The sequence below is a fragment of the Balaenoptera physalus genome (genome assembly GCF_965194825.1).
Source record: "Balaenoptera physalus genome assembly, chromosome: 6".
In the NCBI taxonomy this organism is placed as follows: domain Eukaryota; kingdom Metazoa; phylum Chordata; class Mammalia; order Artiodactyla; family Balaenopteridae; genus Balaenoptera; species Balaenoptera physalus.
Window position 1 is genome coordinate 99,122,477 of NC_138885.1, and position 14,043 is coordinate 99,136,519.

The 14,043-nt window shown below is 43.7% G+C and overlaps 1 protein-coding gene and 1 long non-coding RNA gene across 14 annotated transcripts in view; one reads left to right on the forward strand and one right to left on the reverse strand.

The window, feature by feature from the left end:
• Positions 1-14,043, reverse strand: part of PLEKHM3 (pleckstrin homology domain containing M3) — a gene marked incomplete at its 3' end in the record, with an annotated part of 187,702 nt that overhangs the window by 157,339 nt on the left and 16,320 nt on the right. For all 13 annotated transcript variants that reach the window (XM_082467053.1, XM_082467059.1, XM_082467058.1 and 10 more), the window contains one exon: positions 5,455-6,374. In XM_082467053.1, the coding sequence (XP_082323179.1) occupies positions 5,455-6,055 (601 nt within the window). In that variant the 5' untranslated portion in view covers positions 6,056-6,374. The remainder of the gene's footprint in view (positions 1-5,454; positions 6,375-14,043) is intronic.
• The window catches only part of LOC309663464, a 142,627-nt gene that overhangs the window by 78,218 nt on the left and 50,366 nt on the right, over positions 1-14,043 (forward strand). The gene's annotated exons all lie outside the window — the stretch shown is intronic.

The following is a 14,043-nucleotide window of genomic DNA, read 5'->3' on the forward strand; positions in this document are numbered from 1 at the left end:
CTCACTTACCCTGAGGATGAACACACCAGGTGCTCGGATGTTGGCTTTGATAGTAACAAGTAGGCTGTTAATCTCTTTGATGTGTTCTGCTCTCATATATACCAAAAACCTAGGAAAGAAGTGATCTTCAAATCCAAAGCAATAGCCTTCTGTAAAGAAACACTATCAGGGAACAGGGAAAAGTTGAGGAGGGATGCAAAAAATTACCTCACGTGACTGCCAACTTCAGAAAGACTAAAGGGCGCACCACAATTATCTCCCCAGGCTTTGTGCTCACCAAACAGCAGTCAGATTCCTCTACAAAGGGTAATCGTAACCATGCCTGTGCGACCCCGGAGTCTGAGATGGTATCTGGAGACTCCTCCAAGGCCAGGGTACCATTCTTCCAACACTAGGGGCTACTTTACAAGCCGTATCTGTTTGATTCTCTCTTATCACAAGGATAGTGCACAGCAGCCTTTGAGATGAAAGCAAATCTTCATTTCCTGCTGCTAAAGAACTTCACAGAGAGGATGTGCAAGGTATGAGATGCTAGATGATGGTGCAAGGCCCTCAGAAAAGAGGCTGGAGTTGTTCTTTTTCTAGAAGGACATAAACCAGCTAAAGAACTAATGTTCTTAATTTATCAGCTTGATTTCGATCAGAAATACATTCATCTCACGTGTAAGAAAATGTTTTCAGGATGTATGAACGTTCAGAGCACTATATTAGGTACTGAGGATAATGCAATGCATAAGAAACAATCCCTTCCTCAGTGACCATAAACTCTGGTGTAGAAGACAGTAAACAGTTGATGACAAATCAGTATGAGAGAGGGCATGGACGGTTTATTTCCCATTAACAAACCAGTAAACAGCTATGAGAAAGTACAATGCAGGAAGGCCAATTCAAGAAATATTTATTACGAGGCCATTTTATGAAACTGACTATGCCAGGGAAAACTCGGAGTGATTGGTAGTATCACTTTGCTTCTCATGGATGACTTCCAAATTCAACTGTAATAGTAATAATAATATTATTAAATGTTTAAGACATCTATTGTTTACTGTGTGCCAAACATGGTTCTAAGAAGCACTTTAGATCTTTTAACCCATTTAATGCTCACAAGATATTGAGGTAAGTACTACTATTATTCCACACTTTATGGCCCCCCTTAAAAAAGTTAAGGCTCAGAGAGATTAAGAAACCTGCCCTATGTTACACAGCTAGTAAGTACTGAAACAAGGAATGAAATTCTAACAGTCTAGGTTTATAGTCATTTTTTTAACCAATATGTTACTTTGTCTGACCAGAAGGCCTTCTTCAGACAGGCTTGCCCATTAGCCAAACAACTCTTACTATACCCCAGCTACCCACTGCCCTCAATATGCCAAAATCTGGTTTGCTTTATACCCAAAGCATCATTTATCCTCAGTAAGGTTCACAAGCCTAGTTAATCATTGCCAAACGAGGCAGAAGACACAGAGGCCCTACCTAATGAAGAAGACCCTTGGGCTTGTCGTTATGGAAGGAAAGGGAGGGAATGAGGGTGGCAAAAGAGGAGGAAGCGGTGGGCGAGGAGGAGAAGAACCACTCCTAGTTTAAGTCTTTAAGCTACTCAGGGGACCTCAGAAAAAGGATCCAGAAAAAAATAAAAATCAACTGGAGAAAACACAAGACTACAAAGTAATAAAACCCATAAGTAAGACAGTGACAGGGCTAGACACAAAACCCTGATAGCCTTTCCCCATCTGCCTGTGGTGCCAGGAAAGGGCTTTACAGTGAGGAGAGGGTTCCCGTGCATTTCCTCTGTTTGTTTTGTTACTAAAACTCTGTGCCACGCCCTGAGAGGGTTTCACACCCCAGTGTGTAACGAGTCTTCTGTATCTGTAGCCTCTAGCAACCGGCATCTTTTGAACAAATCCTCTTTGGCATGGGGACACTCAGAACGCAGTGACAAACTGACCCCAAAGCAGACACTATTTGAGCGCGCCCCTGTAGAACACCTGTGTGCAACTTGCTGACGTCCACTGAAGCACGTGTGTATGCGGGCGTGTGCACACGCACATACACACACTCACAGGGCTGAGCCCTGGTGACTCTGGAAACTCTACTCCCCTCCCAAAAGCCATTTGATCCTAGGAGAAGGCCCCGCTGGCCAAACTACAAAGATCTGGAGGGCCCTGGGCAGACCCCAGATACACACTCTTTGTTGAAAACCAGGCGCACTGCCGTGCCATTGCTGGGGTCCCAAGCGCTTCCCTTCACCCCAGAGCCGAGGCGGCCCTCCAGGAAGGCGGCGGTGGCCTCGGGTGTTTGCCTCTCCCCTGCAGCCAGCTCCTGGGCTCTGCAGGGTGGGCTCCGAGACCACAAGGCCACCTTTCTTCCCTGACTCGCTCTTCTACAAACACTGGATCTGCTGGGCCTGGGGGGAGGGGCAGAGAGAAGCCCCCAGCCAGCAAGTGTGCACAGCGCACAGAGGGGAGGCGTGTGCAGGACGGAGGTGCGCCTCGGTTTACAACGTGGCTGCAGTGCCTGCACTTCCCTGTCTCAGGTGCACGTTGATTTATTGTTGCTGAGTAACTTCTCGTGGTAGAAACCAAATTTCTTTTAATATATTACATATGTATGTACACACTCGGGTGAAATATATGTACTTTGAGGGGATCTATTTATGGTCCATGGGGAGTCATTCTTTCCCATCAGGAATCTCACCTGCTGCTTTGTGTATTTGGTCAGATTCCTGGCACGTTTTGTTTCCTGTTGTTTAGTCAAGGTGCTCTTCCTGGGATGCACACACACAAAAAAACACCAAGTTGCCCTCCTCAAAGGAGACCCATTTGACTACATTTTATTTCTTCTGAGGAGTCCTTAGCCTCTCATTAACCCTTGTTAATTTTTAGAACAGCTACAGTGGAGGATGTGAGGATGACGGGCCCTTTCTGGACACTGAATTTGAAGTGCCTGTGGGACACTCCAGCAGAGGTGTTCACCAGAGAGCCGGATACGTGAGTCTGAAGCTCAAGGAAGAGATCTGGCCTGACCCCAGATCTGGCCTGACCCCAGATCCTCAGATCCTGACCCCTGGGTCCTCAGCTACAGCTCTGGCCAAGATACCATACCGCCTCCCTCTGCTTTTGGCATATGCCTTCAGGAGAGACAATAAGCCTTTCTTCAGTTTGGATGGCTACTTTCAAAGGTTTTAAAGTGAACTTCACTCAGAGATCTTGGCTGATCTTGACTAGTATGCACGTGGGTGTTGGCACTTCCTCACCTCTCCCAAACGCTGTGAGAATTACAGTTGGCAGAGTGGGTGACCAGCCATGAACCTAGAGCTCCTCTCCACCCCCAGCCCAAGAGTGGGCAGCCCGTGGGCCCTGCTTGCCCCTGCCCTTTACCTAGTGAACAACAGGAACAAGATTTCTCTCTCCTGCTCTCCAGAGTATGCCAGATGGAGCAGGTGTCAGACACCTGGCAGGCCATTTCCCCAACCTTATTAATTCCAGATAGGATGCGTATCCCGTGGATGACCAAAAGGGGGCCAGGTTATATTATATCAGTACTTGCAAAGGCCACTGGTTACAGTTTAGTTTTCAAAATACCACTCAGTACATATATTTCAACATAATACTCAAACTTTTTTAAATTGAGAATTAAAAAGTAATAATCATGGTCTGTCATATCCTCAAGAGGGAAGCTAAGGAAGGTTCTTTCTTTAGCTTCCTTTAGAGAACCCAAGGAAGGCTGGTTCTTGCATTTACAATCCAAACAAGATTGGAACAAATAAAATTGGAAATACGACGTCCTCTTAACTTGGTTTATGCCAGGGATTTAGAATGGTTACCGTGGTTTAGTGATTAAAAAAAAAAAAAAATCTATGTGAACTCCAAGAAACCAAACAAAAACTGAGGTTGTTTGCTAATCAATGAGTACAACTGTTTGTACGTGAGCCCAAGGCAAAGGTCTCATTCTGCCAGGCACTGGGGTCGCAGCAACTTGTTTATCCCCTAATGTCTAGCCAGTTACCAAGCCCTGTGCTTTATAATGTCCTTTTCTTTTTATTCCCATGATCATCATTTGGCTAGATGTTACAGAGGACTGGTGAAAGTCTAGGAGAGAAGATGAGGAATTACAAGTCATAAATTTGAGTGGGGGAAAAAGAGTATTTTAAAAGGATAGATTTGAACTGGGTGTGAAAATAATGTAGCACCTCATAGGCAGGAAGACTGCATTTCCTTAATGGACATACTATACCATATCCTTGCCTCGAGTTATACTTACAAACTAAATGTTATTAATTAAATTTAATGTAAAATAAGTAAATAAAATACAATGTTAAATGTATCAGTGGAGTAGCAAGCAATGATAGAGATTGAAGAAATGCTAAAATAGCAGTTAAGTACATAAAATAGTCTCCCCAGTTAATTAAGCAGAAGCCATCTAAATTAAGAGGTTAAGCAGGGTAACTGAAGAATCATCAGTAAGAAAAATGGATAGCCTGTATAAATGAGGTTATGGTGAAGAAAAATGCTGGGGGAAACAGAGAGATGGTTTGTCATGTCTCACAGAAGAGGAAGTTCATGTGTGAGTACATGAGTACATATTCATGTGCATGTGTGTGTGTGTGTATAAAGTACAAGGAAAAAAGAAATCAGGGCCCTGCACCATGAGGTCCTAACCAGCCTCTCCAAACGTTTCCTCCCACGACCGCCATGAGATCCTTTGGTCTCCTCAATGGTCAGCCTGGTCTCCTTGTCTCCCCCTTGGTCCACACCATAATCCTGACCGTGTGTCCTCCAACTGTGACTCTCTTTCTGCAACTTAGTGTCCTTCAAGGTTCAGCTCAAGTTCCACCACGTCTCACAAGCCCTTCCTGACAAGCCCAGCCCAGAATGTCTTCCCCTTCCTCTATCCTCTGACAATTGCTGCCACTCACCCATTTTTTTAAAAAAATTCCAACAATATAAAGTAAAACAAAAGTTCCCTCCCAGGCATTTCAGTTGAGCACCTCCTTTCTCTCACCACTGGGCGCCTTCCTGAGTCTCTGGGAGTGTCTGATCCCCTCAACCTAATGAGAAGTTCTTTAGGGCAGGGACTGTGTCTTCACACATCTTTTAATCCTTCATATCACAAGACTATGGCCAAGGTACGAGCTGATCAACATCTACCAATGTGAATAAGCGGTATCATACAATGTTCAAAGGAAAGTACTACATTAATCATGAGAATATTCTGATTCTAACATACAAGATTAGGAAAGGAGAATTAACCACAGTCATCTTTTCACTCAGTTCCTCCTAGGAGGAAGAAGACTGTAGACTTCAGGTAAGGTAAGTGCAAAGGTAAATGGAAGAGGGGGCTTAAGTAGGCAAAGCCAGACATGGACAATGGAGAGTAAGAGTCTCATGAGGTAGATGCAAGATAGACAAAGGAAAATCAACAATTGTTTAATTGCAGTCAGATATAAAAACATACCCATATTTCCTTGAGCATCTTCTACCTTGTCTGATGAGGACAACAGGAAAGACGGCCTGGTGAAGTGAGGGCCCTGAAGAGGTGGTTGTTGCTGCTGCTGCAGAGGCGTGGTTTTGAGGACCACCCGCCAGTCCACCTGGGTAACATCTGACCTCGATCGAGCATGGCCGGGCTTAAAAGTAGAGGTCTCATCCAATAAGTCATTCACAGAACGAGGTCTGTCCCTCCGACGCTGACAGATGTTGAAAAACTCAAAGGTTGAAGCTTCCTTTTGTTCCATCCAGGACAGATTATCTGGGGTTGTCCCTTTCTGGACCATAAACTGTTCTTTGGCAGGGAAGACATTTTGAGCTTTGGTTTCTAAGAACCTGGTCTTACAATGGTCCCAGATCATGCCTCCCTTGCCCAGGGAGGAGACACTTCTGATAGCACCATTGTCTATGTTACTGAGGACCTCATGCCCCACCAGTTCAGGGACTTCCTGAATCCCATAAACCTCTGCTTGCTGCACAGCCTTTTCTAGCTTACTATCAAAAGTACTAAAGAAATCCTCAGTAACTTCCAGGGCTGGGCTGATATCATCCACTTCCAAAGCTTCCATGTCACAGGCTCCAAGAGGCCTAAGCCTCCTAAGCTGGTTCAGGAAAGGGCTTCATGAACATTCACCCGACGAAGAGAGGTGTTATGGGCAACAGAGTTCTGGAAACAACTGGAAGGAACTTTCATTCAGCTGCCCAGAGCAGGTCAAGCACAAGGGTGGTTGATGTTTTCTGGGACATTAAAAGCATCTGCTAGATGACAACAATCATCAACAAAGGTACTGGGAGACAAACATTCCTTTGAGATTATTCTTCAGTGAGACCTCTGTAAAGACAACAGGAAGTGCTTGTCAAGGCAATGTCACCACCATCTTTAATTTCCTGAAAGAAAATGAAAAGAACAACATTGGCACATAGTTCATTGTATTCTATATCATTGTATTCTTTTTTTTTTTAATTATTTATTTATTTATTTATGGCTGTGTTGGGTCTTCGTTTCTGTGCGAGGGCTTTCTCTAGTTGCGGCGAGTGGGGGCCACTCTTCATCGCGGTGCGCGGGCCTCTCACTATCGCGGCCTCTCTTGTCGCGGAGCACAGGCTCCAGACGCGCAGGCTCGGTAACTGTGGCTCACGGGCCTAGTTGCTCCGTGGCATGTGGGATCCTCCCAGACCAGGGCTCGAACCCGTGTCACCTGAATTGGCAGGCAGACTCTCAACCACTGCACCACCAGGGAAGCCCCATTGTATTCTATATACATAAATCTGCCCTCTTACTTCCTCATCTTTACATCTCTTCCATGGCAGTCATGCCCAAACGTGGACAACACCTACAGAGAAGTTCCACTGTCAAGAGTACACATCACTGGGACTACCCTGGTGGCGCAGTGGATAAGAATCCGCCTGCCAATGTGGCGACACTGGTTCGATCCCCGGTCTGGGAAGATCTCACATGCTGTGGAGCAACTAAGCCCGTGGGCCACAACTACTGAGCCTGCACTCCAGAGCCCACATGCCACAACTACTGAACCTGCATGCCACAACTACTGAAGCCCACGTGCCTAGAGCCCGTGCTCCGCAGCAAGAGAAGCCACTGCAAGGAGAAGCCCGCGCACCGCAATGAAGAGTAGCCCCAGCTCGCTGCAACTAGAGAAAGCCATCGTGCAGCAACGAAGACCCAATGCAGTCAAATAAATACAATTTAAAATCTTAAAAAAAAAAAAAAAAGAGTACACATCACTACATTGTATTGAGCTTACACAGAGCAGGGTGGGACTCTTGATAAGGGGAATTAAGGTCAGCAGCTTTTACTCACACAGAGAAGCCTTTGAGAGCAGCTGTGAAAAGACTGCCCGGGCAAATCTCTGTGATACTGACCTAAAAGAGTTAGCCAAAGAGACGAGGAATTCTGTGACTGCACTTATATCGTAATCAGTCCGAAAGTCATAAATGCATGAGTCCTGTCACAAACCTTGAAGGCACTGATGGTTTGTCAGGCTCAAAGGTGCAAGGGGGAAGTAGAGAGGGAGAATGGCCCTTTTATTAACCTGAATGTTTTTGTGCTGTGTTTCCTAAGGTTAGATTATGTAATGCCTGATGATGACTCTGGACTTCACAATTCTTCCAGTCATCTTGCAAAAAGGCTTCAGGATCCAAACTCCCTGAGGCTTTGAGGATTGGCCTATGAGTAGGTCCAGCCTTGGGGCTGGGCAGAAAGAATCCTAACACTAACCACACTGTCTGGGAAATGCTAGATCTCCAAGGCCAGGCCAAACGAGAACAGTGATGCTGTCCAGTATGGTAGACACTAGCCATACATGGCCATTTAAATTTAAATTTACTGGGCTTCCCTGGTGATGCAATGGTTAAGAAGCCACGTGACAATTCAGGGGACACGGGTTCGAGCCCTGGTCCAGGAAGATCCCACATGCTGCAGAGCAACTAAGCCTGTGCGCCACAACTACTGAGCCTGCGCTCCAAAGCCCATGAGCCACAACTACTGAACCCGCATGCCACAACTACTGAAGCCTGCGCGCCTAGAGCCCACGCTGCGCAACAAGAGAAGCCACTGCAATGAGAAGCCTTTGCACCTCAATGAAGAGTAGCCCCTGCTCGCCGCAGCTAGGGAAAGCCCATGCACGGCAACGAAGACCCAACACTGCCAAAAAAATAAATAAATATTTTTTTAAAATTTAGAAAATAAATAAATAAATAAATTTAAACTGATTAAAAATCAAATAAAGTTCCTCAGTCACACTAGCCACACTTCATGTGCTCAACATACACCTTTGTATCTTTACCAAAAAAACGAACAAAGAAACAAAACAACTAGGTAAGCTTTGTTTTCCTTAACTACTTACAAGCAGGTAAAACTAGGCAATTAGCAACACCTTTGCAAGTTGCTGCAAAGGTACATAAATGTGCTTTCTTCTTTAAAACTGCACAATTTCTGTGGTTAATTAAAATCATTTTTAGCACTTAGGTCATTAAATCACTACATTTAAATCAACAGCACCAATCTACATTGCTTAATGTGTGTAAGTATAACTACTATATACAGCCCTTTATTTTAAATGTATCAAGAAGGTTTGCAGGTCACAGGAACTTGGTGGCTAACCTCTTATAAAGTGATAATGACTGTGAACTTGTCTACTTTTTACATTTTCATATTTATTATGTTAGCACTCATGAAGCAAGGCACAGATTGATTTTTGGTGATAAGATCAGTTATAATATTTTTCTAGCTGCAAACATGGTTTTGTTTGCTGTGTCTATGCTAAGCCTTGAGTCTCTTGAATCCTATAGCAGAGTTTCACTACTTCCGTCATTTTGAAACTTGGAATTTTTCAGTTTTGTCTTGTACACCAGACGCTAAGAAAAAGAAATACATAATAAATCTTAAAACTTCTAGTTCTTTATTTACTAAAATTTTAAATGAACATAATAAAATATGAATTTCCCATTTTATAGAAGAGGCACCAAGGTGCAGAGCACCAAGTTATTCATCTAAGATTCTATTATGAATATTCCTTTTCTTACCTAGTTCTTAAAATTCAGTCTTTAATCATACTAGAGAGAGTAAATACCTTCAAACTGATTCTTTCTTTCTTTCTATTTTTATTAAATCAAAATGTCTAGGAATATACTCTTTGTGCTCCCTGCTTTGGTATTCACAGGCTGGCTAGGAGCATATAACCACTGACGGCCAGCACTGCGGGCTTGTGGAACTCTCCATCACACCGCCTTCTAAGATTGTAGACTGTTAGACAAGGACGGGACCTTCGAGATCATCCTCTCAACCCCAACCTTTCACGGAGGGGACACTGAGGCCCACAGAAAGTAAGAAGTCCCAGGGACACTTCCCTATGCAATGCCTCATTTAATCCTCATTAAGGGCAGTAACAATTCAACTTGAGAACCATTTCAATGCTGTTTAACAAGGGATTCTGGAAACCACTCGTCTACCATCCATTAAGGTCACGACAGGTCCAAGATGCTGAAGATGGAAGGATGAATAAGATACAGTCCTTGCCCTAAAGAGGCTCACAGTCTATCATGATGAGCCTAAGAAAATAAGTCCAAAAAACTGCCTTGATAGAGGACGGAAACAGATTTGGTGGGGGAAGGAGGGAGGGGTCACTTGCCAGCAAAGGTGAGGGAGAGATTAAGAAGGCCTTCAAAAGGAGGTGCCCTCTGAGCTGAGTCTAGAAAACTTAGAAGGTATTTGCCTGGATGGCTTGGAAGAAATTAGGAAGAGTAAATCACCTTTTGGTTAGCAAGGGATTTTCAAGTTTATTATATAAAATGACTTTCCATAGGCAGTGTGGTGAGCAATGCAGTGGAGAAATAGCAAGCAATCTAGTGGATCTAGAGTCAGAGCTAGGTCCAAATCCTAATTCTGTCTCATACTAGCTATGTAATTTGGGGTAAGATTTCCCTGAACCATCCCCAAGTCCACCCCAAGTCCTCTGGGCTAATCTGTTCTTCCTATTCTAGGAATTTCACTGTGCTTTCCATCGCTTCTGTCTGGAACCTACACAGCTATTCTCTTTGCTTTCTGATGTAAGTATGCATTTACCCTTCAAAACCATACTCTACTCTTCACTGTGTGCCCCAGCATTTCCATGCCACTCTTCCTCCCCTCATTCCTCCAATTAGTCACAAAGGACTTTCAGTTCCTCCTTCAAGGTTTACCATTTTGATCTCCAGGCCTGCCCACGGGCTGTTCCCGTCGCTGGAGGGGTTACTGCCTCCTGGACTCTTTTGCCCATCGCATCAATGCCTAATCATCCTTCAGGGTCCAATCTAACATCAAGTGACAGACCTGTATTCTCTAAAGAGGGCCACAACAGTATCTCCTATCCCACGTGCTTTTCGGCAATGAGAACTTGCTACTTCCCCATCAAGAAGTGAGTTTACTTTTCCACTCCCATGAATCGGGGCAAAGCTTGTGATGTTTTGATCAGTAGAGTGTGGCAGAAATAATGCTGTGCCCATTGGGGGTTCAGCCTTTGACTGGCCTGGTGGCTTCCTCTTCCTGTCTCTTGGAGCTCTAAGCTGATTATATAGAAAGTCCAGGCTACTCTGCTGGAGGGAGAGGCCACATGCTAGAGCACAGAGGCACCAGACATGTGAGGGAAGAAGCCATCTTGAATAACAGCCCAGTTGAGCTCTCCGATGATTCCAGCCCCAGTCAGTATCATAAGAGATGCCCAAGTGAGAATTTTCCAGCTGAGTCCAGTTAGCCCAGAAACATGAGAGATAATAAATTGTTTTCAGGCACTAAATTTCAGAGTAGTTTGCCACACAGCAAACAATAATCAGGACTTAACCACTTCCTTAGGGAAGCATTCTCTGGTGTCCCAGACTAGGTTAAATGTACTTGTTTAAGGACAGAGGGGCCTTGGTTCAGAAGGGCACCAGCACTTCTGTAAGCTATACACATCACATTTGTAATTACTAGTTTTGGTGTCAATATCCCCTTATGCAGCAACTGTCAATTTTGTTCACCATGGACCCCCTAAACACAGTTGCAGTTCAATAAATATTTGTTGAATAAATGAATGAATTATTTTTGAGTGGTTATCTTTAGAATCACGACATTGTTTTCTTTTCCCCCTTTTTCTTTTGTTGTTAGTACCTGACTTACATTCCTCTTACCACATAATGATTATCTCTAGCAATAAACAATAGAGGTACTGCTTTAACAACAGCCAAAAAAAATTACTCTTTAGTGTAATAAATGAATTAACAGACCAATGTGAGAGATCCAGCCCTTTGCCTGTATTTTCACAGTACGAATTAAATAGCTAAAAAGAATTTGAGAGTTGCAGTGATTTATTCATTCCATAAACATTTACTGAAGCAGCTACTGTGTTCTAGGCACTGGTGATACGACAGTGAACAAGACAGACATAAATCCTACCCTTGTGGAACTTACATTCTAGAGAGCACTTACTATTTAGACACTGCTCTAAATGCCTCCAATGTCTTACTCATCTGTTAAGGTGTGGTGAGAAGGCTGATGCACTCCTCCACACTCTAGCAATCCGATCCATCCCATCCCATCCCAAATCCCAACCCTCTATGAAGTCTTTCCTGAGACTCAATCCTTTCGGATCTCTCCCTTCCCCAAATATCTAAAGCATCACTAAACAAGTCAACTTTGCAGACTGTCTTTTTCCCTCAATTAGACTATAAGCTTCTCGAGGGCAAGTCCCATACCCATGTCTCTGTCACCCAACAAAGGCAGCAGGGTCTTCCTGCCTCTTGTCTTCCTCCTTCTAAAGCAGCCTCCACATCGTTTCTCTTAACCCTTCAGAGTCTCCCCAGTAAAACAGGGCTCAGCAAACATTTTCTGTAAAGAACCAGTAATAAACAGTTTAGGCTTTGTGGGCCACACAGTCACTTTTGCAACTACTCAGGTCTACGGCTGTAGTGGGGTAAATTGCCACAGACAACATGGAAATGAATGGACATGTCTGTGTTCTGATAAAGCTTTATTTACAAAACAGGCAGATAACCAAAATATGGTATATCCATACAATGGAATATTATTCAGCCTTTGAGAGGAAGGAAATCCTGTCACATGCTACAACATGAATGAACCTCGAGGACATCATACTAAGTAAAATAAACCAGTTACAAAAAGAAATACGGCATGATTCAATGTATATTAAGAAGTCATATTCATGGAAATAAAAAGGTAGAATGGAGGTTACCAGGTCTGGAGGGGAGGAGGGAAAAGGGAGTTACTGTTTAATGGGTATAGAGTTTCAGATTTGCAAGATGAAAAGTTCTGGAGATCTGTTTCACAGCAATGTGAATATAAACACTACTGACCTTAAAAGGATTAGATGGTAAATTGTATGTTTTTTACCACGACTTAAAACAAACAACCGGGCTTCCCTGGTGGCGCAGTGGTTGAGAATCTGCCTGCTAATGCAGGGAACACGGGTTCGAGCCCTGGTCTGGGAGGATCCCACATGCCGCGGAGCGGCTGGGCCCGTGAGCCACAATTACTGAGCCTGCGTGTCTGGAGCCTGTGCTCCGCAACAAGAGAGGCCGCGATAGTGAGAGGCCCGCGCACAGCGATGAAGAGTGACCCCCACTTGCCACAACTAGTGAAAGCCCTCGCACAGAAACGAAGACCCAACATAGCCATAAATTAAAAATAAATAAATAAATAAAAATTAAAAAAATAATAATAATAAAAGTTTAAAAAAAAAAAAAAAAAAACAAACAAACAACCAAAAAACAAGCAGAGGGCCAGATTTTCCAGTGGGCTGTGGTTTGCCAATTCCTGGCCTAGAAGATCTAGTCCAGCCCCCTGAGGAGAGGAGGAAGAAGTCAGGAGTGACAACTTTGGGTCTCAGGAGGAAGAAAGGAACGGCAGCTCCATCAATTACCAGGAATGGGACTTCAGTAAGTCACTTCCTAATCTCAGTTTTCTCATTTGCAAAATCAGCAAGTTAATAATACCTCTCTCCTAAAATAGTTGAGAGAATTAAATAGGACAATGCATGGCATGGTTCCGGCACACGGTATAGCACATGAATAACAACAGCCTAAAAGCCCTCACCTGATGGGTTCCATCACCTTTCCTCTATGACCTCATACTCTCCTTACCCCCCACCCTCCCTTCCACACCAGCTGCCCTGCCGGTTCTCCAACTTGCAGACATGTTTTCACCTCAGGGTCTTTGCATTGGTTCCCAATACCAACATGGTGAACTCTCTCTTTAAGTGACTGTTCATGTCACCTTCTCAATGAGGCCTCCCCTGGCCACCCTATTTTAAATTATGACATGTGTCTCTGCCCTGGACTTCTGATCCCCTTTACTCTGTTTTTTATTTTTTTTTAATAACCTTTTAATTTTAGAACAGTTTTAGATTTAAAGAATTATTGCAAAGACAGTACAATGAGCTCCCATATACCCCACACACAGTTTCCTCCATGTAACATCTTGCATTAATGTGGTACATTTGTCACAATTAATGAACCAATATTCATACATTATTGTTAACTAAAGTTCATACTTTGTTCAGATTTCCTCAACTTCTCCCTAATATCCTTTTCCTGTTCAAGGATCCTATCCAGGATACCACATGGCATTTAGTTGTCACGTCTCTTTAGCGTTCTCTCGGCTGTGATGGTTTCTCAGACTTTACTTGTTTTTGATGACTTTGACAGTTTTGAGGAGTGCTGGTCAGGTATTTTATAGACTGTCTCTCAACTGGGATTTGTTTAACGTTTTCTCATGTTAAGACTAGGGCTGTATATTTGGGGGAGAAAAACTACAGAGGTAAAGTGCCATTCTCATCATATCATAACAAGAGTAGATACTATCAACATGACTTACTACTGCTCACGTTAACCTCGATCACCTGGCTGGACCCTTCTTCCTTATGCATCTACCATCTTCTAACAAACCACTCAATTTACTTATTATTTAATGTCTAGTGTTTCTCTCACCCCACTAAAGTATAAGCTCCTCGAGGGCAGGAATTGATGCTTATTTTGTTCACTAATGTATCCCAAGTACATAGAGAAT